Genomic DNA, 25232 nt, shown 5'->3' on the forward strand with positions numbered 1-25232 from the left:
AAAACTTTAAATTTTTCAGATAGTAAATCAGTTACTTAGCATTTTCTCAAATCAATAATACCTCCACATGCCCAAGGATACACTTCACACAAAAGACATTTCCAAATAGATAAATCAACCTCATCCAGGCCCCACCCAAGGCACTCACAGATCAACACCCCAGCGCTATACTAACTCAACACATCCAGATCTAATCCTTCATCACTTGATTCAGCAGACCCTCAAGTTCCCGCAAAAGTTTCCAGCCATGTCTGAGAGGCAGCCGTGGGGTGGGGGCAGGCGAGGAGCGAGCTGTTCCGGGCCTGGCCTCTGTTGCTCTGGTCCATTCCACAACCAGCTGCTCCGGGTCTGGCCACGGCCGCTCCCGGCCTGGCTGCTGCTGCTCCAGGCCTGGCTACACCCGACCCGGCCACTCTGGGCCTGGCCCCTCCGGGCCTGGCTGCTGCTGCTCCGGGCCTGCCATTCCGGCCTGGCTGCTCTGGGCCCGGCTGCTCCGGGCCTGGGTGCTCCAGGCCCGGCCACACTAGGCCTGGCCGCACAAGGCCTGACTGCTCTGGGCCTGGCTGCTCTGGGCCCGGCCGCTCCGAGCCTGGAAGTTCCCGACCTCGCTGCTCCAAGCATGGTTGCTGCTGCTCTGGGCCTGGCCGTTCCTGACCCGCCTGCTCTGGGCCCGGTTGCTCCGGGCCCGGCCTCTCTGGGCCTGGCCGCTCCCAGCCTGGATGTCCCGAGCTTGGCTGCTGCTGCTCTGGGCCCGGCTGTTCCGGGCCCGGCCACTCCGAGCCTGGCAGCTCCCGGCCTGGATGTCCCGAGCTTGGCTGCTGCTGTTCTGGGCCTGGCTGCTCCCGACCCGGCTGCTCTGGGCCTGGCTTCTCCGGGCCTCGGTGCTCCTGTACTGGCCACCCTGGGCTTGGCCGCCTCAGCCTCAGGCCTGGCTGCCACTGCTCCAGGTCTGGCTGCTCCAGGCCTGGCTGTTGCTGCTCTGGTTCTGGCTGCTGCTGCTCTGGGACCTGGCTGTTGCTACTCGGGGCCCGAGTGCCACTGCCTTGTGCCTGGCCACTCTAGGCCTGGCCGCCGCTGTTCCAACATTCTGTCCTTTTTTTTAAAAGGCATTTATGTTGCAATGTTGGCTGCTGAGTTGAGTTCTGACTTAGTATTCGATTTTTCAAGATCTTCTTTGTATTCTTTCTTAAGTAATTTTACTACCTTTTGCTATAACTTGATTTCTTCACATTGAAAACTTCTTCGGTTTCTTCCTCCTTGTCCTGGAAGCTCAGCAGGTTGGCCTGCAGCACCCCTTTGTTCTCCGCGGGCTTCTTCGTGGCTTCAGCCTGTTGCCGGGGTCGGCGCCGCCCAGGAAGCAGCCTCCGGCCTCAGCTCCATTGCCCGAGCTCAGCAGTCGAAGGCCCACCAGCACCCCCTCCCTGGGGGCCCCGTCGCCCGGCTCCTTGTTGGCGCCCGGCTGGCCGGTGTCTGGCAGGGGCTCCTGCTCCTTGTCGCGTTCCTCCCAGTTTGGAGCTTTTTTTCTCCTTCCCACTAGGAGAGTCTAGCATCAGAGTCAACAGACTGTCCTCTGCGTGCAATGTGCGCGACTCCGGGGGCTCCGCTTTTCGCTGCTCCCCTGGGACTCCGAGGTTTTGTTTCCTTCCCGCCAGGGCAATCCAGCATCAGAGTCGACATTCCATCCTCTGCGCACAATGTGTGCGACTCCGGGGACTCCACTTTTTGCCGCTCCCCTGGGATTCCGCCTCACAGCCCCGTCTCCCCCTGCCGGAGCCTGGGTCCCCAGGGTCTGGCCCAGAACTGGGGCTCAGCGCTGCCGGTTTGGGGGTTCAGCCCAGGCCGGGGGTTTTATTTCCTTCCTGCTAGGGAACGCCAGGCAGGCACCCAGCCTCCTCCTCCTCTCCGGCTGCGTCCTCTCCACGCGCGTGTGTGCGAGCGCGCAGCATGTCTCCATACCTTAGGCTTTTTTCAGCTCCCCTGATTTTCCTTCTGGTTTTCTCTTTCCTTCTTGTTGTAGAATTTTCAGTCAGTTGACTACCTGTAGCTCTGGGCAATGTCCATTTTATATTTTAGTTGTATTCCATTGAAATTGTTGTGTGCTGCTGCGGTTAGGTGTCTACCTGAGCAGCCATCTTGGATCCTCTCACATTTTAATAGTATTTAGGGAAAACATTTACAGTGAATTATTTTTTTACTTTTGCAATTAAGAATAAACAAAAATAAATGAAAACTCAGATTATCCTTTCCTTCACATAGCTATGGGGAGGATCTTTAAAAAGCAGACTTCACACACCATCCTCAGCAACGTCTTGGACTCCTCGTGCTCCCAGCCCTGCTAACTCCCGCCACCCGCCCTGGGCAGAGAAACAGCCCGGCTCAGCGGGCGTCCCTCTCCACGCGTGTTCGGAACCGTGTTTCTAATTGCAGTTTAACTCTCGGATCTGGACTCCTGAGCTCTGGAGCTGGAGCTTCAACAGCTCCTCTCTACTTGGCTCTCACAATGCTCAAGTGAGGTGACACCTTAAACCACTGCCTCTGATCTGCAGCCATGGTTCAGCTGCCGGACTGCTCCTCCTGGACTCCGCTGGGACAGCGGCCCTGCCCTAAGGATGCGGCGGCCGCTCTGTGTGCTCTGAGGCCTAGTACTGCCATGGCCAGCTGGGCTCCCCAGTGCAGGGTGTGTCTCCACTAGACTGCCAGTTCTCTGAGGACACAGATGACTTCTTAGCCCCTTTCTCTATCCCTCACAGCTAATATTAGGTCTGGTAAAGAGCCTTTGGTGACTGTTAGCCAGTAACATGCATTTTAACTCATTAAAAAGCACCACTGACTGAAACTCTAAATAACAGCATAACAGACAGCAGACTGACTCCATGTTTCCAGGTAAAATAAATGTGGTGAGAATCAATGCTTCTGATGGTTTTGAATGATTACCACTAATCTGCAACAGAATTAATTGGTACTTCTGCCGAGACTGGTTTGGCTCAATGGATAGAGCATCGGCTTGGGGACTGAAGGGTCCCGGGTTCAATTCCAGTCAAGGGCATGTACCTTGGTTGCGGGCATATCCCCAGTAGGGGGTGTGCAAGAGGCAGCTGATCGATGACTCTCTCATCGATGTTTCTAACTCTCTATCTCTCTCCCTTTCTCTCTGTACAAAATCAATAAAATATATTTTTTTAAAAAAATAATTGGTACTTCTTCTGAACATAATACTTTTTTAAATTTATTGAATATGAAATTTTTTATATTTGAACTTGAGCAATAATTTTAAATATATGTAAAATTAGGGCATTTAAAAGTTCCCAGTTAATATGAAGAAAACAGACATTGAGAATTTCATGACTTGATTAATAATTTCATGACTTGAGTCCTAATGAAAATATCATGATTGTCTTAAAGAGGGGAAAAGCAAACCTTTTTTAAAAATAAGTATAAAACATCACATTTACCAAAAGACACTAGCTAGAGATGTCTTACCTTTTCTCTTTACAGATATACAAATTCTCTTACCACACACTGTTTCTTAGAGTAAGTTAGATTTAAAAATTCTTCAACATTTTGAATGAAAACATACCTGTGTCAGGGTTTGGAAGGCATGATAATGATCTACTTCTTGGGCAGCATAATTATATGCTCTCAAAACAGCCACTCCAGCATCTTGCATCCCATCCACATCTTCAGAATCATTAACCACGAAGATTAAACCAAGTCTGATGACAAGAAAGAAGGAGTGGGAAGACTTACCTGAAGTAAGAAAACTGGTGAATGAACCCCTATGTTCAATGCAGCATTATTTACAATAGCCACGATATGGAAGCAACCCATGTGCCCACCAATAGACACCAACACAAAAATGAATTATCATTTGTGACAGCATGGATGGGCCTAGAGGGTATTAAGCTAAGTGAAATGAAACAAGTACCATGTGATTTAATTTACATGTGGAATCTAAAGAACAAAATAAATGAATAAACAGACTCACAGATACAAAGAACAGACTGATGGTTGCCAGAGCGGAAGGGGGTTGAGGTGAAAAAGGTGAAGGAATTAAGAAGTACAAGTTGGTAGTTATCGAATAGTCATGGAATATAAAGTACAGCGTAGGGAATATAGTCAATAATATTGTAGTGACCATGTATGGTGCCACGTGAATGCTGGAAATATGAAGGGGAACACTTTGTAAAGTATACGATTGTCTACCCTCCATGCTCTACACCTGGAACTAATAAAAAATAATATTGAATGTAAACTGTAATTGGGGGGAAAAAGCAACTGGTTAAAAGGAATGTACCCCATACAAATACTGTAGCTAGCTAATACAGGACAATGATTCCTTGTTGAAAAACACAGTTCACATCCTACTCCAATATGGCTGGCAAAGGCATTCATCACTTACAGAATAAATAAGCAGGTTCCCAAAGGTGGCTGGGACTTTCAACTGTTGAAGCAAGCTGTTTCACCCTAACTGGTGTTGCTCAGTGGATAGAGCATTATTGGCCTGCGGACTGAAAGGTCCCAGGTTTGATTCCAATCAAGGGCATGTACGTTGGTTGTGGGCACATTCTCAGTAGGAGATGTGCAGGAGGCAGCTGATCGATGTTTCTAACTCTCTATCCCTTTCCCTTCCTCTTTGTAAAAAATCAATAAAATATATATTTTAAAAAGCAAGCTGTTTCCACCTGGCTGAAGTGGCTCAGTGGTTGAGCAATAACCTTGAACCAAGAGGTCACTAGTTCAATTCCTGGTCAGGGCACATGCCCGGGTTGCAGGCTCAATCCCCAGTGTGGAGCATGCAGGAGGCAGCCGATCAATGATTCTCTCATCATTCTCTCTCCCTCTCCCTTCCTCTCTGAAATCAATAAAAGTATATTTTTAAAAAGGAAAAACACATTGTTCTTCAAAGTCATTCAACTACCCTATTGGTATATTTGGCAACACAAATGAATTAAGTGTGTCTGTGTGCACCTAAACAATGCTTGTCCTATACGTGCAGTCCCCGACAATCAAACAAAAGCTCTGGCAAGACTCTGCACTGAAAGGGAAGAGGCTTGTGACACAGACACACACTCAGTAAAACCCTTTCCCTGGCAAGCAAACTCGAGCCACAAACTCCTCATGTACAAGCCACTGATGGATAATTCGGTGGCGGTAAGCTTCTATTCCTTGAGAATCAAATTCTTTACTCCAAAGATACTGGCTTCATGTTGCTATTAATGATTCCCACTATTAATTATCCTACAGTTCAATAGCATCAGTCTTGCACTTAAGAATGACAAACAAAATCTCAGTTTATTAAGATAGATCATCAAACCAATACCAGCGTTACCTCAATGGGATGTGGTTACTGAGGAACATCTCAGCTATGCTCATCAGCTCTGCTGTGGTCTCATGGGTAGGATCCACCATGAAAACCTGTGGGCAGCGGGAAAGAAGAGCAGGAATGACATTCACTGAGAGGTCCCTGGGCCAATAAAAATGCCCACAGTCTTTTCACCTAAAGGGCCTCTTTTTCCAACTACTCTCAAACCCCATGAGACAGGAGTCACACAAACAGTAATTACCCTCCCTCAAAAACATGACCCTGACAGGACACGGGGTTTTCTCAGGGTCAATGCTCCTAACATGGGTACAGTCCAGGTTGCTAACACCTTAAAAACTCAAGTTTTATTAACTTCCCCACCTTAGAAAATTTGGATTGGATTTCTAAGGATCTCTGAATTCAGAATTCAATTTTGAGACAATAAAAGCTATCACTATTAAGTTTTCATTATGCTTTAAAAATATTATTTCAGCTGGGACCGGTTTGGCTCAGTGGATAGAGCGTTGGCCTGCAGACTGAAAGGTCCTGGGTTCAATTCCGGTTGAGGGCATGTACCTTGGTTGCAGGCACATCCCCAGTAGGGGTGTGCAAGAGGCAGCTGATCGATGATTCTCTCTCATCGACGTTTCTCTCTATCCCTCTCTCTTCCTCTCTGTGAAAAATCAATAAAATATATATATATTTTAATATTATTTCATTTAATAAGGCAGATGTATGATTAAGAAGAAACATTGACATTCTGGCTGGGAAGGAAATAGGTGGTTTTAAGAATACGGGAAGTACAGAGGACAGTGATCCTTGAAAGTTCTGAGGAAGCCAACCTCGGCACTCACCTGCCTCTTACCTCTTTAGGAGCCAATAAGGGCAGAGAAGGACATGGGAAGGAAAAGAGGGCGAATTAAGAACCCTCTTCCACTATCTACCTGAAGCACTGAAATATGGAATAACAAATAGGACAGAAAGACTTAGTTAAGGAAATAAACTGATCTATTAAAGTTCAGGGATTAAGATATTTTAGAAAAATAAGTAGCAACATATGCATCTTCACTATCTTAAAAATAAAATAACACAGTCTAAATCTCCAGGTTATTGGGTGAGAGGCATTTCCTAATACACTGGCATCTCAAAGCCCTACAAATGATCAACACATTTTAAAGCCCTTTTCGTGTGAAGATGGAGCTGGGCCAAGAGTGCACTGGCAGCGCAGAGCTGGGCAACAGCAGCCAGTAAGGAGAGATGTGCCATTCTAGAGGTGACAAAGGTAGGAGAGCGGGCAAGGCAGAAACAGTTCACACCGGCAATAAGGACTTTACTTGCCATGTTATGTAAGTTTTTCCTGATCTGCCGGATAACACCAGGAAAAGTGGGTCGAAGCAACTCTTGTAGACTGGACGGCCATGCATTATATCTGGTATCGACCTCCAGGTTGTTGATCCACTAGAAATAAATACAACATGGTGCATACACTTTAGTCCATATTAATGAAATTTTCAGAAAAAATAGTAAAGCTTTAAATTGTTTTAAGAATTACACAGAAAAACACCATTTTCAAAAATAAAGGTCAAGTGAAAAATGAGTGGCTAAAACATAGGCCAAGAATAGAAGATACTTGCAGCTTACAAAAGCAATAAAGGACCAGTGTGGAGAATATGTATAGAAGAAGGAGAAGAAGGGATAAGTGGTGATAGAAGGGACTTGAGTTGGGGTGGTAAACACAAAAAATACATATACAGATGATGTATTATAGAATTAATTGTATACTTGAAAACTATAATTTCATTAACCAATGTTACCCCAATAAACTCAATTTTTAGAAAGAATGTGCATGGAAGTCTAACATATCAATAAAAGGCAAACAATATATGAGAAACAAATTAGTGAAAAACATGAATGAGAAATTTATAGAAAAAATTCATGAGCAATTAACACAAGGAAAGATGTACATCGACACTGGTCGTTTGAGACATATAAACTGAAAGCACAATAAAATTTCAAACTCATTAAATTGAAAAAAATTAAAAAGTTTGTCAAGATCTAAAAGTAGGCAAGGACCCAGAAGACTGAGAATTCCATGTCTGGAGCAGTGACTTTATTTATTCATTTTTAAATATGTATGTGTGTGTGTATATATATATATATATATATATATATATATATATTTTTTTTTTTTTTTTTTATTGATTTTTGTACAGAGAGAAAGGGAGAGAGATAGAGAGTTAGAAACATCAATAAGAGAGAGTCATCGATCAGCTGCCTCTTGCACACTCCCTACTGGGGATATGCCCGCAACCAAGGTACATGCCCTTGACCGGAATCGAACCCGGGGCCCTTCAGTCCCCAAGTCGACGCTCTATCCATTGAGCCAAACCGGTCCTGGCTATTTATTCATTTTTAAAATATTATTTTTATTGTTGACACTGATACTGAATTTTGGGGCTGGAACCCTGAAACTTTGTCTGCCGGAATCAAAGAATGAGTCCAAGGACAGAAAGTGGCACAGCAAAGGTGGAGGTTTATTGAAGAACAAGTGCAGACTCCCCTGTGGAGAGAGGGAAGAGTCCCACAGAATGGGCTCCCAAGTAGGGAGGGAGAGAGGGTCCCCTGGAGCAGTCACTTTAAACAGAGTATTTCTGAAAGGATACACAAATAATTGCTAATACCTGTTGTTTCTGGGGAGAAAAACTGAAGAGTTGAGAGATGAAACTTCAATATAAACTCTTTTGTATGTCTTAAATTTTAAACTTTGTGTAAAAATTTTTTAAATCAGTAAGATAAAACCTCGTATGCTAAAACTGTAGGTACATGTCAACCTATGTAAGTCTTGAAAAAATTGTTGAATAAGAAAGAAACTGATGAAGGACATGATATGGCATTTATCAAACATACAGTACGGAATAACATGATAAAACAGGGACAGAAGGGATGCATACCAACTGCAGAAGAGGAATTACATACAAGAGGGGAACAGCAAGAGATAGATCTAAAACAAAATTAATGCTAACAGTAAGTATAGCGGTGGGTAACACAGTCGTTAATTATGTTAAATCTTTACTCTTTTTAATTGAAAATATTTTAATAGAAAAATAAATAACAGCAGTATTTACCAAAATAGCACCAAATGACAATTCGAATAATGAACATCTAGGTCCTATGTTATTTCTCTTTTAAAAACGGTCCCTAAAGCCCTGGTCAGTGTGACTCAGTAGGTTGGAGCATTGTCCCATGTCCCATACGATGAAAGGTTGTGGATTCTTTCCAGGTCAGGGCACATACCTAGGTTTTGGGTTTGATCCCTGGTTGGGACACATATGAGAGGCAACTGGTCAATCTTTCTGTCTGTCTGTCTCTCCCCTCCCTTCCTCCCCCCGTCTCTCTCCCCACTTCTTCCTCCCCTCTCTCTCTCTCTATAAAAATCAATAAAAATATATTCCCTAAGATAAATGCAGTACAAAATCAAGAAATAAAGGACTAGAGTGCTAAGGGTGAGCTAGACTATCTCCAACACTGATCTCACCTCACCTTGACAGCTCAGGAGTCGACTCCCTGCATTCCTTTTCCCAGGAGTGAAGACAAAGGCCCAGAGGCACCAGCCAGCAGACATGAATCTACATGAATCCCTCACATACAAAATGTCAAACATGTAGCAGAGCAAATACAAACTAAACATTCTGTCCTAAGACATGCTCCGCTGAATCACAGGGTGATACGAAAGTGGAAAAATCACTGACTTAACCATATTAAGCATCACTCAACTTTTTGGAGCATTTAAGTGCTTGCATTACATGCACACAATCCCACATAAGCAGTCGTGGTAAATCTTTGTTGGATGCCAACAAAAGAGCTGGCAGGAATAGCTTACCTGTCATAAAAAAAATGTCTGGGCCTCTGACAGAACACCTACCGCAATCGCAGGACTCCTGATGTCCACGGCATAGTCGACCTCGGAGGGCTGGGTGTTCAGTTTTAAAACATTGTGCAGAGAAAGACCTTGTATTCCCAGTCTATGGAGACCCTCCATGACCCGAGCTTCATTCCTCAATACATCAAACAAACTGAAAAAAATAGGTAGTTAAAAGAAAAAGCCTTTTAAAAATACTCTTGCCATAAAAAGAAAAGTATCAATCAGTTCAAACTCAATTCCCTATCGGATTAGTTGGGAAGTCAAAAAAGGGTGATCTTCCCATTGTTTCCTCTTCTCAAGTACGTAGAAAAAAGCAAGTAGGACTTCCTTCTTGGTTCAAGCTTATTTATACTTATCAGCATATACATTGCACATAGAAATTATCTAATATAAACATTCAATTTCAGGGCAAAATAATCCTAAATCTGGAATTTACATTGCACATCTTAAAAAATGCTACAGTGATCTCTCTGTTATTTCTTATAACTGCACATGAATCTATTATCTCAAAACCAAGAGTTTATTTAAAAAAAAAAAAAAAAAAAAAAAAAAAAAGAAATACTACATTACATATGTTTAACGTGTTTTAATATCAGTAGCAATTTACACAGGCACACAACATATGACCACAGCTGGAGGAAGGTACACCCAACAGAGGTTTACCAGGGGAGAGGAAATAAGAGGACAGAATAAAGTCTTTACTTTTTAGTTCTTTGATATAGTTGAATTATTTAAAATTTACTAAGAGCAAGTACCCAGTCTGTAATACTATAGAAAATTAGCCGAAACCGGTTTAGCTCAGTGGATAGAGCGTCAGCCTGCAGACGGAATGGTCCCGGGTTCGATTCTGGTCAAGGGCATGTACCTTGGTTGCGGGCACATCCCCAGTAGGGGGTGTGCAAGAGGCAGCTGATCGATGATTCTCTCTCATCGATGTTTCTAACTCTCTCTTCCTCTCTGTAAAAAAATCAATAAAATATATATATATTTTAAAATACTATGGAAAATTAAAGGTATGTATTTTTAATTAAAAAACAAGCATGGGCAATATTTTAGTGTCCCTAATTTTCACTAGCTCTGCGGAGTAGTGCGTGCACATAAGCTCAGCTCCTGTGGAACACACACCTTAGTTTCTGCTGCTGTGAAACCATGGTGTTGCCTGTCAATGTTAGCTCACAGGATAAAATGTGAAGTCCACCTGACTGTCCCCCGACCTGCTCCAAAAATTCCTGAGGGCAATTTACAACAATTTGGTACTAAGCCACATTTTAACGAACAGAAAGGGAGGTGTCCTGGACACCAAAAGCAGCACATGGAATAACCTCCTTCACTCTATTCCCAGAGCACAGCTGCTCTCTTCTGCTGTCCTGGTTAATAGGACATTACAGCTTCTACAAGGGCATTCTCGAAAGACACTTGGGCCTTATGTGCCCAAGGCCTTAAATGGACATGATGATTAAGGAGAAAAAGGCCAAGTGTCATCCTACCCTCCCAGTCAGAATACAGACCCTCCCTGAGTGCTTTCCCTGGCTGGTGAGCCATCAGGCTGCCAACATGCCACCACCATGGAGAACAATGTGAATGTACAGCAAGGAACTGGACATGATCAAGACTTTCAGAGCGTGAGAAATATTATCCATACCTGAATATATCCTGCGTATCTAAATCTATATGAAGTCCATTGATGAACAGTGCTGAGTCTCCAGGCTGTAACCCTAAAGTTCCTTTGAAATACTGAAATATTTATAAAAAAGTTATTAAGGAGCAAGAAGAGAATGTTCAACAGAAATGCCCATTTTCTAGCTTTACTATGTGCACTAAAGCCCCGCAGGAAAGCCCAAGGCTGGGGGAAGACTGCCTCTTACGGACCCCATTCGGCATTTACTACCAGATCTGGTCCAACTGTGGGCTTATGTGGCCTGCTCCTCGCCTGCCCCTCCCTCGCTCCTTCCCACGTTCATTAACATAATGGGGGGGGGGTCAAATTAGCCAAGTGCTGAGGGTTACTCTTCATAAAAGGACTTCTGTTACTTTTCGCTGTTGGTGATGCCAACCAAGGCGGGGACAGCGGTCAGTAACGGCGAGGCCTTCCTGATAAAGTCCAGGGAGCTAATCAGCTCCCAAACTAAGGCTCTTCTTCTGAATGTACAGCTCTGAGCTTCTGTGCTAAGGACGCACCTACAGCACCTAGCTCTCCATGGGGAAGGAAGTGCAGGGACCCTGTGCTCCTGTCTTCTCCCTCGGTCAGTGGACTAAGAGAAATCATCTTTAAGATTTAGCACTACCTGGGAAAAACACAAACAGAACAATGAGGAAGCCACGGCTTTGCCTCTATCCCCTCCGGGATTAAATGGCAAGTGAGACTAAGGGGATAATAAAGAGTTTTATCAACGAAAATTAAATTTTCTTCCACAGGAGAGAAAAGCTGCATGTCCACTCCCTCCCAGGCAGCAAGAACAGCGCCGTATGCCTATACGACCCAGCCCACATCTATTGTAGATCTGGATGCTGACAGCACGGCTGGCTTCACTTACTGACAATCCGTCACACTGAAATTCCGTGCATGTTGTTGTACATGTTTTATACTTTTGTTTTTTATACTTTAATAAAATATTTTACTCAAAAAAATTCAGGATGTACCAATATATAACCTTTATTTTCCTGGGGGGGCCTAAAATTAAGGTAATATTTGATGCTGTTATCCTGGAAATAAAAATTTAAGTAAATAAAAGCTGTCAGGTTTCTTCAAATTAGCAAATATTTAAGATATATCTGGCTTACTTATTCCTCAGGTCTATTTAAATAACTAATCTACATAAAGATTTAGAAAATCTGGCGTATGGGTAGTAGAGAGAACACATTTTTTTCCTCTTTTGAAATGTTCTGGAAATGTCACTTTTTAAAAAAAGGACTCCTTTAAGTTATAAATCCACAACAGGAAAGAAAGTGGTTTTGGAAGCTAGAAGGAGGTGTGAGCAGCAGTGCTGGTGACCCTGAGGAAGCCAGCCCTCGGCTGGCGGTGGAAGAAGGCAGCGGAGACACAGGGAGTGGGCGCACGAAGAGCAGTGTGTGAGGGCACTGATGAGGCTAAAATGAGTTCCCATCGGAAGCCTTTTGAAGATAAGAGCTCCAGGCTCCCCTAATTTAACATAGCAGGTGAGTGCTGCCATGACTCCTCCAAAAAAACTGGAGGCTCATCCTTGGAAAGATGAAGACAGAGAACCTGGAGCTATGGGAAATGAAGCATGATTGAGGGTGGGGGCTCACACTGAAAATAGGGTACTGAGTGGAAGTTACTGATTGTTCTCTCTACTGGGCCTCTTCCACTTGGGCAGCCAAACTTCACCCTCCAGGCAGAAGACAATAGAAGATCCTTTTCTTGAGACTCAACAGCTCAAGGGGAAAGGTTGAGAGACACTGTCACTGGGGTTCCCTAGGAAGTGGCCATTCCAAGAGAGCTTATAGTCAAAAAGCCTCACCCTTGGGGATTCCAATCAGCTTCTGGCTGCCTCATTCTACCATATCACACATACTAGACATTCTGGGAAGCCTCTGACATTTAAGACAAGAGACCACGGAAAATACACCTTAACCAAGGAGTGGAAAATCCTTCCCAGAAAGTTCAATAGTAAAAGACAAAATAATTGAAAAATAGAAATGGTGGTTGTTTTAAATTAGGCCATGCTAGTCAAGAACATGCAAAATCTTAAAAATAAATAGTTCTAGGAAAACAGAAAATTGAAACCAATGGAAGAAATGCAAATAAATAATTCAAAAAATTTCCCCAAACTAGAGAAAATAATTTTCCAGATTCAAAAGGCCCATCAACTACACAACACTACAGATTTTTTTCTAAATGATATGTCATTGTACAATTTCAGAATTTTAGGGTCAAAGGAAAGATTCTAGATGATTCTAGAAAGAAAAGCCAGATCTCAATAGCCACTTTTACACTTCTTAATAGCCACAATGGAAATCAAAATTAAAGTAGTAATGCCTTTGTACAAACTGGCTTGGCTCAGTGGATAGAGCGTCGGCATAAGGACTGAAAGGTCCCAGGTTCAATTAGGGTCAAGAGCATGTACCTTGGCTGTGGGCACATTCCCAGGGGGTAGGGGGTGTGAAGGCGGCAACTGATCGATGTTTCTCTCTCATTGATGTTTCTAACTCTCTATCCCTCTCCCTTCTTCTCTGTAAAAAAATCAATAAAAAATATTTTTTTTAAATTAGTAATGCCTTCAAACTTCCAAATGACTTCCAATCTAAAATTCTATATCCAGCCAAACCATCAATAAAAACAAAAATAGAAAATTGATTTCTCAGTCTGAAATTTACCTTGCATGAAACTTTTCTCATGAAGAATGATTTGCTGCATTAAAATAGGGAATAACCAAAAACAAAGACCTGGAGTCCAAGGAACAGGACATCCAGCAAAGAGGTGAAAGGAAGGTCCCAAGACAACTGTTATGCACTGACATGGGAAACCACCTGCCCACAGTGGAGCAGATAAAAATGGGTAAAATCATGACATAAAAACACAGGGAAAGTGAAGAGATGGGGAAAGTGCCAATATGGAGTCATGGAAGACATGGGTGGGAGGGGATAGTGACAGAAAGCTAAACTTCATCCTTGTAATAAGAGGCCAATAAATAAGGTCTGAAACTCAAAAATAAAATATCAATTTAAGCTTGTTACAAGTCTGGAGGTAGGTATCAAAAGAATCAGCTAAGAGCTGGAAGCAGATGTTTCTGGGAAAAGGGACACACAGGGAGTGAGACATGTTGAGAGGAAGCTATTTTTGTTAATAAACATGTGGCATCATTTGGTGCTTTAAAATATATTCATATTCAAATTTGATTAAAAACTAAAAAATACTAGATTACAGAAAAGAATTAAAATACTATCTCTGATCAAACAAGATTAAAACTATTCATGTCACAGATTTAACTCAGATTTTCTCAACTTTAAAGCTATAATAAAAAAACAGAAAGAACACTATTTTCCATTGGTTATGTTACCTTCTGATTCTCTTCCACTTCGGTTCTAAGTTCTGAACTCACAGCAGTTTTTGTTATGGCTCTAAGAAAAGAAGACATTAGCAGTGCTTGGTTTAATATTTATATAAATGCCTTCAACTTCCCTAAATTTACATATGAAACAACAAATTGCTTGATAAAACACAAAAACCTAATGGAAAAAAATCTTAAACCTTTACAATTGATAAACGTATTTCTCCTCAGATGTGTATATATTTTTTCATTATTAAGATACAATATCAGCCGAAACCAGTTTGGCTCAGTGGATAGAGCATCGGCTGGCGGACTGAAAGGTCCCAGGTTCGATTCTGGCCAAGGGCATGTACCTTGGTTGCGGGCACATCCCCAGTAGAGGGTGTGTAAGAGGCAGCTGATCGATGATCCTCTCTCATCGATGTTTCTAACTCTCTATCCCTCTCCCTTCCTCTCTGTAAAAAAAAAAAATAAAAAAAAAAATAAAAATAAAAAAATCAATAAAATATATTAAAAAAAAAAAGAAGAAAAAAAAAAGAATGTTTAAGGCTAAGATGCTATACATAGGTGCATGAACACAGCACTCTAGACTGCGCAAGTGTGACTTTCTATAACCCAAAGAAGTGATGTCACGTTTTGGCAGAAAGCCACAGTCTAAGTAGTATTAAAGTATGTTACTGAGGCTACGAGGCTGTGAGTTCAGATGTGGCTACTAAGTGAGGCTGTGGAAAGATGTGTTGTTACCTGGCTTGAGTGTGGCTACCTGCTGTGTGGAATTTTGCTTATAGAATTGTTTTGTCTAGTGGCTATTTGTTAGCAGAGGCAACATGGCCACTGGCTCCTACAATGAAGACTCTCTTATCTACTCATGACTTCTAATGGCTTCTTCATCAAATACCCAGGGTCCCAGGAGGTCCATCCAGCCCCTGGCAGAGGGGCTCGGACCCAACACCAGAAAAGCTGCATTCAGAATCTTACTCTGTCACTAGGAACACATCAGCCTCTATAATTCATTTTCTTCATCAAGATTAAATAAAACAATATATGTGAAATGCTTCAGAAAGAAAAATACTATTGTCCATAGGAGACTCTGGATTGGCTATTTGCTTAGGTTAGATTAATGCACCAATCCTGAAAGGCAGCTATTTCACTGCTGAAGAAAGCTTATTTACAAGTTCATACAACCAGGAAGGACAGTGCCAGGAATACAACCAATATGGGTCTATTCAACCATACGATGCAATCTTGCCTCTACTCAGAAAGAGTACCATTAGCAGGATAGTGTTAATAGCAAGAGAATTTTCATTTTCTAAGCTTTTATATATATTTAATTGCTTCATTTTACATATAAGCATGAAGATAATTAGGCATAAATTGAGGAATAAATGCCTCAAAGTCTTTATCCCTCATATTACCTGGCTTTGGTAGGAAAATTTTGACTAAGATCCTTCATAACAACCAAAGCTAATTCAACAGGAGCAGCCAAGATTCGGGCAGCAGTTTGGAAACTTAGATCTGCAACAATGTAAAATATAACAAAGGGTATTAACTTAATGCAATGAAAAACAGGAAAGAAAATACATTTATTTCCCACTATTTTCTTGGTAATTAAGAATGACTTAGAATGCAACCATTCTAGAAAGTGCCACTGTTTAATTTCAGGTTTTATTGACTTTCTAGTCCCTATGGTATCCATTATAACCGTTTCTTCATCTACCTGCATGAAACAATAGGGCATATACTAATTCACAAAGCAGAGATAAATCCAACCCAAATATTTTCCTTCTTCTGAATTTACAACAAATCTCAAATTATAACATAGGACTTCAGTAAATTATGTTGGGGGGAAAAAATAATGAATAGTTTTTTGGACCAGAAAAGTATACATACATTCTCCCACACTGACATGCCTCTGACATTTGATAGACACACTGCTTAGTAATTGTATACACAGAGACACATTGAGACCAAGACAAACATGCTTCTATACTAGAGGCCCAATGCACAAAATTCGTGCAAGAACAGGCCTTACTTCCCCTGGCTGCTGGCACTAGTTTCCCGCTGGCACCTGGGATCAGGGCTTCCCTTGCAGTCCCAGCTTCGTCCTGAAGGTTGTCCAGTCTAATTAGCATATTATGCTTTTATTATTATAGATACTACAAGCTTATGCAACTGGTCACACAATGAAAGATCTGGTACTCATTTGCATACATTACTTCTGAATAGTGTTCTCTCTCTACAAAAGGGCTTCTTGTCTGATTAATCATAATTAATGACTATCTTTAAAATCGGTGGTACCTTTAGAATCATGTGAATCAATACACTTGCATTCAAATTCTACCTTTTTGTAGTACCACAAAATATAGTCAAAAAGTTGGCCAGTGATTGCTGTGTGTTTTCATTACCTTGCAATTGCCAAACTTTTAAAGGTGCCATTTCATTGGTGCTCTCCACAAGGTGCTTTCTAAGTTCTTTCAACTGTCCCTTCAGGTCAGGGTGCAGGTCTCTAAAAAAAAAACAAAACATAAAGTCAGTCCTTGTCTTGTGTCTTTTCTTTCTCAAAGCACACTTTGAGAGGTTGGCTCCAATTTTATTTCATCATTTTCACCTTGTTTCTCTTTAAGTAAAAGCACATGTATGTTGGGGGTAGGGGACTTGATAAATAATCCTTTGTTACAGAAAAGCAAGTATGATAGCAACAATTATTTCTGGTGGTATACATGGGGATGTTACATTATTTTCCATACTTTTGTGAGTCTTTATAATTTCTCAAAATAAAACTGAATCTATATTAGACTAATCCCAAAATGCTAACAAAGATTATTAGGTTTTGTTTAGTTTTATCTTGAAATATAGTACATTCTCTTTTAAGCTAGTACAACAGAAGACAGAAGCAGAGAGATATCATGTATAATAGATAGAGAGAAAAATGGCTGATAAGAATCATTCTGCTCTTTTAAATGCTAGAAACTCAAATTTTCTTGATTGTAATTTTTAACTTTTTTCAACCAGTTAACACTCAATACCATTCTGCATCAGTTTCAGATTATAGCATAAACATTTTTTAAATACAACATACATAAAGTTAAATATTACTCACACCTTTTACATTCCAAAGAATCTACTTCTAATCAGTCACTATAAACTTTTTCATGATAAAAGTATCAAAAAATGCTCAAATTATTGTAGATAAATAAATAACTATTCTGAATGTCCAAAAAAAAAAAGGTATTCAATATTCAAAAAAATACATTGTACTGTAAATACATGAAATCATAATGCTATTCTAAGAACAAACATAATGTGCCTGGTGTGGCTCAGTGGTTGAGCATCAACCCTTGCAACAAGAAAGCATGGGTTCAATTACTGGTGGGGCAAACGCCCAGGTTACGGCTCAATCCCCAGTAAGGGGCACAAAGGAGGCAGTGAATCAATGATGTTTCTCTCTCTCTCAATCCTTCTCCCTTCCCTAAAATCAATATTGAAAAACCTATTTAAAAAAAAAAAAAAAAAGTGAACATTCAAAGGAATTCTGGAAACCTGGAACCAATAAAAAAAGAAAAAAAGAAAAAAGAAATTTGACTGCATACAAATTCAGTAAAACTGATGTTAAACACAAAGAATGTACATATGCATAGGAACATAATATATCCATAGTAATTTAACACGAACTAAGACATCTCTGCTAAACTGTTAGTCTGGTTAAGGCATTTCACTCAGCCAAATGTTAAAGCAAGTAGAAAAAAACCGAGCCTACACATTATTATTTTTATACTAGAGGCCCAGTACATGAAATTCATGTACGGGGGGGGGGAGTCCCCTCAGCCCAGCCTGCACCCTCTCTATTCTTAGACCCCTTTGGGGGATGTCTGACTGCCAGATGTCCCTAAGATTGGGCCTAAACCAGCAGTCGGACATCCCTCTCACAATCCTGGATCGCTGGCTCCTAACTGCTCACCTGTCTGTCTGCCTGATTGCTCTTAACTGACTCTCCTGCCAGCCTAATCACCCCTAACCACCTCTGCCTTCCGGCCTGGTCACCCCCTACTGCCCCCACTGCTCGCCTGATCGCCTACTGTTCAGTCATTTGGTCGTCCCTCACTAACTCCACTGCCGGCCTTGTCGCCCCAATCAGCCTGCTGTTCAGTCATTACTATGAGGGTGTCCTGACCAATTTGCATTTTACCCTTTTATTAATATAGATGACCACTTCCTTTAAAAATAAACAAAAACAGCTGAGACCGGTTTGGCTCAGTGGATAGAGCGTCGGCTTGGGGACTGAGGGGTCCCAGGTTCGATTCCAGTCAGGGGCATGTACCTTGGTATATCCCCGGAGGGGGGTGTGCAGGAGGCAGATGATCGATGATTCTCTCTCATCGATGTTTCTATCTCTCTATCTCTCTCCCTTCCTCTCTGTACAAAAATCAATAAAAAATATTTTTAAAAAATATAAATAAAATAAATAAAATAAAAATAAACAAAAACAAATCATACTCTAGATGTCCTAATTAAGATTTTCAGATAAAGCAGAATTCAGGGCTCTGAACAATTATCAAGGCATATCTCAAATAACTGCAACATTTATAAAATGAGCTAAGAGATTAAAAATAGTGGCAGAGTAAGGGGATGTTTCATAGACATGCTCCCAAGATCAAACTGGAATTACAACTAAAATACAGAAAACTTTCTGAATAATCAAATGAAGTTTCGCTTGAGAGAAACTGATAACCTAGGACCAAAAGTGAAGATCCCATGGAGACTGATAGGAGGGGCAGAAGCGCGAAAGGGCTGGTTGAATTCCCAGACAGCAGCTGAAGTTTTGGAGGGATATCTCAGCTGTGTGTGTATGTGTGTGTGTGTGTGTGTGTGTTGGGGGGGGGGGGGGGGGGGGGAGGTTGCCACTGAGAACTCTAGGGTCTAGTCCCCAAGCTGGGCTCCCCAGCCCAGACACCAGAACTGAGAAGGGTACCCACATAACATGTGGCTGTGAAAAGCCACAGGGCTGCTGTCCACCAGGGAGACATGGCTGGAACTGCAGGCACCCTCCTACAGGGCAACCGCACAAAATTCCCTGTGGAGCCACTAACCTTGGGCTCTGGCAGAGGGAGAGCAGAGTGGACTGGAGCTGTGAGCAAAAGCCAGGGTGGTGGCTCTGGGGCTGGGAATGGGAAAGCAGACACCCCGGTTTCCTGTGTGTCATTCCTTCACACTGCAGGGTACATCTTTAAAAGGAAGACTTTAACTAGCCAGGCGGCTTTGCCTGGGTAAGACTGTTGACCCCCCCCCCCCCCCACCATGGTACATAGTGTCTGAAGTCAATTAAAGACTGAGAATAACAATTAGCCTCCAGGGAGAAGTGAATGCCCCAGTCTGTTGAAAAACTCTCATGACATCTGTGGACAATTGCCTGAGGATTATTCAATACGAATCCAATCTGTAGGCAGAGGCAGGTCTCTGGAGGCTTTGAGTCTTTCCTGATCGAACTAGTCAGAAACAGCTTGTTAATGTCCTGCACTAGAGATTGAGAGACATAGCAGATCTACCTAATACATAGTCAGAAGCCAATCGTGCAGAGCCAAAATGAGAAGACAAAGAAAAAAACCCACACATGAAAGAATAAGAGAATTCTCCGAAGATATAAATGAAATGGAGATAAGAAATATATCAGATATAGACTTCAGAATACTGATGGTAAAGATGATCAACAGCATAAAAAATATATACAGTAAGTAAGAAAACAGAAATAGCCCTAATCGGCTTGGCTCAGTGGATAAAGCGTCAGCCTAAGGACAAAGGGTCCTAGGTTTGATTCCAGTCAAGGGCATGTACCTTGATTACGGGCACATCCCCAGTGGGGACTATGCGAGAGGCAGCTGATTGATGTTTCTCTCTCACTGATGTTTCTAAATCTCCCTTCCTCTTTGTAAAAAGTAAAAAAAAAAAAATATATATATATATATATTGTGTGTGTATATATATATATTTTTTTTAAAGGTAAAACTAAAAAAAGAAAACAGAAATAAAGAATGACATTGCACAAATAAAGAACATATTGTAGGGGGATGGGAGTGACCAAAGAGAGGTCAATAGAGAAAAAAGGAGACATATGCAATTCTTTAAAAAATAAAAAATTTAAATGAAAACAAAACAAAACAAACAAGAACAAAAAAAAAAAAAGAAAAAACCCACATTGGAAGGAATAAATACACAGCAAATTACGGGAAGCTGAGGATCTAATCAAACAATCCGATTAAAAAAATGGGCAAAGGACCTAAATTGACATTTCACCAAAAAGGACATACAGATGGCCAAGAGACAGATGAAAAAATGCTCAAAGTCACTGATCATCAGAGAGATGCTAATTAAAACAACAATGAGGTACCATCTCACACGTGTCAGAATAGCTACCATATCAACACATGACCAGTGCTGGTGAAGAAGTGGAGGAAAGGGAACCCTCGTGCACTGCTGGTGGGAATGCAGACTGGTGCAGCCACTGTGGAGAACAGTACAAAGTTTCCTCAAAATATTAAAAATGGAACTGCCATTTGACCCAGTGATCCCACTTCTAGGATATAAACTAAGAAACCCAAAACAGCAATCAGAAAAAATGTATGACCCCTATGTTCATAGCAGCACAACTTAGCTAACATCTGGGAGCAGCCCCAGTGCCCATCAGCAGATGAGCGGATAAAAAGCTGTGGTACATTTACACCAGGGAATACTATGCAGCAGTAAGAAAGGATCTCTTACCCTGTGAGACAGCATGGAACAACCCTAGAGTATCATGCTAAGTGAAGTCAGTCATTCAGAGAAAGATAAGTATCACATGATCTCACTCATATGTGGAATCTAAGTAACAATAAACTGATGAAGGGAGAGGATCCAAGGATATGGAAGCATGGAACACAGTGTGGTATGCTGAGGGAAGGTTGGGGAGGTTGGGTGGGTTGGAGGCAATCCACCAAAGCCCTGGCATACAGATCTGCATAACCAATGGACACAGACAGTGGTGAGGGCCTGGGCCGGTTGGGCCAGCTGGAGGGAGTTGATGTGGGGCGTGGGGGAGGAGAGGTGAGGGAAGAGGACATATTTAAGACTTTCAACAATAAATAATTATTTTCTTAATTTATCAGCAAAAAAATAATAATAATAATAAATGAATAAAAAAGAGCTAAGAAGATGTTTCAGCTATAAAATCCTTTGATACTTCATAAGACTTATAAAATTTTCTTCAGAAAACCATTTCCTATCGTCTTTCACAAAGAGCAAACACTAATGGAATGTATGCTAACTGAGCATGTATAAAATCTGTTACACATCCTGCTATACCTCTTTTGCATTTTTTTGCAAGACTATATTTAGCATGAGTAAATAGCTATCACCTCGCTAACTTAAAATACATTTGAATTTCTTAGAAAAATATTGACTAAAACAATTACATCTCTCCTATTATGTGAATTTAAAAATGACATGTAATTTTATGTCATCAATTACAAAGCCCAGAAAAGGAACTGAATGTAAGCCATAAGCAGAGAACCATGGTATCATATGTGCTCAGAATGATTGGAGATCACAAACTGCTCTATTATTAAGTGGTTGTCTCTTCATATCAAATGACACGTATAAAACACTGCTGGGACATCTGTGACTCACAGCAGTATGGAAGACGATGTTCATAGAGTGAGGAAGACTGGAGGTTTAAATAGATTAAGACCATTTCCCAAAAGAATATACATACCTTAATTTTCCGAAGAGAAATCCTTGCACTTCATCAATAGGATCATTTTCACCAATCACTGTGGTGTTTACTTCAGTTCCTGTAAAGGCACAGCAAAGTCATGTCTAATCACTCAGATTAGAAATAAAAACACTATAACTTCGTACATCTAATATAAAAAAATAATCAGAAACACCCGATATTATGATACCATTTTAAATGTTGATATCTGGAGAAACCAAGATGACGGCTTAGGTAAGCACCTAAGCAGCCACCTCGCACAACAATTTCAAAACAACAATTAAAAGACAGAACAGACATCATCCAAACCACAGGAAAGCTGGCGGAGTGGGAAATCTATAACCAGAAAGAAGGAGAGAGGCTCATGGATTGGACTGGGAGCCGCAAAGCGTTGAGGTAGGGAGACACACGCGCAGAGAGGAAGTGCGGCCGAATGCCTGCCTGGCTGGCGGGAGGGGAAAGGAAGTCCCCGATTGCACTGAACCCCAACCCCAGCCGTAAACCCCATGGTCCCAGCCTCATATGAGTGGAGTCCAGACTGTAGAGAAAGGCACCCAGAGACTCAAAGACTGGGAGACTGGGGGAGCCGGGAGCTGCAGCGGGCAGGGTCTACAGTCACGCAAGAGTGAATGCATGCAGAGAGGTCTGACCGTGGTAGTTCCCACAGCCTCTCCATAGCAGAAGGAGTCAGAAGCTCCAGACTACAGAGACCCAACCCAATTCCGGGTGAGCCCCTGGGGCACCCACGCTCTTGCACAGGGAATCTAAGCGATCAGGCGGAAACTCGGGATTTGTGGAAGGCAGAGGTCTGAGACTCACGCACAAGGGCAAGGCTACGAGAAGCCAAGACTGTCAGCTCAGCCGTGAGACTCCACTCCATACAAGCTGAGCACAGAGGCTTATGCAATTTTGCAAGTCTGATCCTATAAGACTATCTCCAATTCAGAAGGTATCCCAGAGAAGACACAGCTGATACATCCAATGGGCCTGGAGGTCAATTCCTCCCAGGGATACCAACAACAATCAAGACTTAACTACAAGTGTACAGACTGAGAATGTTGGAGCATTCTTCGAGAGAGGCCGTGGACTATGGCCCAGATAGAGTTATCAATCCTGACACCAGACCAGGCCTTGAGATTCGGTCTCATGGCCCCTTCCAAGCACATAGACATTCTTTCAAGGGCAGAAGAGGACTGACTCCATTTTGTACTGTGTCTTCAATCTTTTGTAACTGTGTCTCCGACAAAACACCTTTCAAAAAAAAAAAACAAACCCCACAAAATATATCAATTACTCAACCCACCCTTAAATCAGCCAATAGAAATGCAGAGGGAAGTAAACCATCATAACTGGACCCTTGCCCTCACTCCACCAATCAAAATCAGCCAACTCAGTGGTCCGAGCATCACCCCACCACCAAATCCTAAACCCTATAAAAAGACTACACATTCAGAGCTCGAGGCTCTCTGCATCCTGCCGCTGCATCGGTAGAGGTAAGGAGACCAGGCTCGAATTTAAATAAAGGCTCTTTTGGTTTTGCAATGGACTTGGCTCCCTGGTGGTCCTTAAGGATCTTAAAATCTGGACATAACACAGGGTTGTACACGCAGTCCACAAAGGGAAGCACCAAGAGTGTCTACCTCAGGTAACTTGGGAGGCTGACCTACTGAGCCATATAAGACACCAAACACACAAAGCCATCCTACCAATTCTGGGAAGCAGTGAAAATGCTGAGACAAGGAAATAGATCTCAAACGAAAGAAATGGAGGAGAACAAACGACTGGATATAGAGTTCAAAACCACAGTTATAAGATTTTTCAAGAATTTCCTAGAAAAGGCCGATGAAATAAACAAGACCTTTGAAGATATGAAAAGGGATCAACTAGAAATAAAGAATACATTGTCTGAAGTAAAAAATATTATACAGAGTCCTAAAAACAGAATGGAAGATCTCAAGAATCAAGATAAAGATTTGGAACACAAAGAGCCAGAGGATACTCCTCTGCAGAAGCAAGAAGACAAGAGAATCCAAAAAGTTGAAGATAATGTAAGAAACCTCTGGGACAACTTCAAGCGAACCAACATCAGAATTATGGGCATCCCAGAAGATGACAGAGAGCAAGGTACCGAAAACATATTGAAAGAAATAGTGACAGAAAACTTCCCCCACCTGGTGAAAGAAATAGACTTACAACTCCAGGAAACGCATAGAACCCTAAACAAAAGGAATCCAAAGAGGATCACACCAAGACACGTCATAATTAAAATGCCAAGAGCAAAAGACAAAGAGAGAATATTAAAAGCAGCAAGAGAAAAGCAGGTAGTTACCTATAAAGGAGCACCCATATGATTGTTAGCTAATTTCTCAACAGAAACCATGCAGGCAAGATGGGAATGGCAAGAAATATTCAAGGTGATGAATGACAAGAACCTACCAAAACACTAGCCAAAAACATTCTACCCAGCAAAGCTATCACTCAGAATCAAAGGCCAGATAAAGAGCTTCACAAATAAAAAAAAAGCTAAAGGAGTTCATCACCCCCAAACCAGAATTATATGAATTGCTGAAGGGGGTTCTTTAGGAAGAGGGAGAAAATAAAGATAAAAATATGAACAATAAATATTAATATGTAACTATCAAGTTACATATAACTACCAAGGGAATTAAAAAACGTGATGAACAATATTAACTGTTGAATAATACAATAGAATCAGAGGTATGGAAGGGGAGTGAACTGACGATTCTCGGGGAAAAGAGGAGTGGGGGGTGTGGGAAGAGACTGAACATAAACTGTGCACCTGGGGATGAGGACAGTGGGAGGGTAAGGGCAGAGGGTGGGGCAGGAACCAGGTGGAAGGGAGCTATGGGGGGGAAAAGGAGAAACAATTGTAATAATCTGAGCAATAAAGATTTTTTTTTAAATAAATAAAATGTTGATACTTAATTTTGCAATGGTAACAAAGGAAGAAAATTAATGTGTTTTTAATATGTGCTATGCTGCTGGATAAAATAAGAATATAATGTTTGCCTTAAATTTTGGAAAATTACATTAAAATTTTCCAAATTAATACCTTTAAAATTACAAACTGAATTTTTCAATATCAAAATTCTAAAGAACATGCAACCAGGCAACTTAACCCTAAATAGATGATTGAGAACAGAATGATGATTTACTAGACTATCTTCCATGTACCAAGCCAATCCTTTTTATCTTTAAAATAAGCTCAAAAGAAATAGAGAACCACAATCAACTCAA

At 41.6% G+C, this 25232-nt stretch overlaps 1 protein-coding gene across 1 annotated transcript in view; it reads right to left on the reverse strand.

The window, feature by feature from the left end:
* The window catches only part of UGGT1 (UDP-glucose glycoprotein glucosyltransferase 1), a 152944-nt gene that overhangs the window by 86399 nt on the left and 41313 nt on the right, over positions 1-25232 (reverse strand). The window contains 9 exon segments of the mRNA XM_036420289.1: positions 3578-3713; positions 5330-5415; positions 6641-6760; positions 9225-9375; positions 10867-10958; positions 14243-14303; positions 15649-15748; positions 16639-16739; positions 21975-22053. Coding sequence (XP_036276182.1) covers positions 3578-3713; positions 5330-5415; positions 6641-6760; positions 9225-9375; positions 10867-10958; positions 14243-14303; positions 15649-15748; positions 16639-16739; positions 21975-22053 — 926 coding nt within the window.

Source organism: Pipistrellus kuhlii, unplaced genomic scaffold (genome assembly GCF_014108245.1).
Source record: "Pipistrellus kuhlii isolate mPipKuh1 unplaced genomic scaffold, mPipKuh1.p scaffold_m20_p_66, whole genome shotgun sequence".
In the NCBI taxonomy this organism is placed as follows: domain Eukaryota; kingdom Metazoa; phylum Chordata; class Mammalia; order Chiroptera; family Vespertilionidae; genus Pipistrellus; species Pipistrellus kuhlii.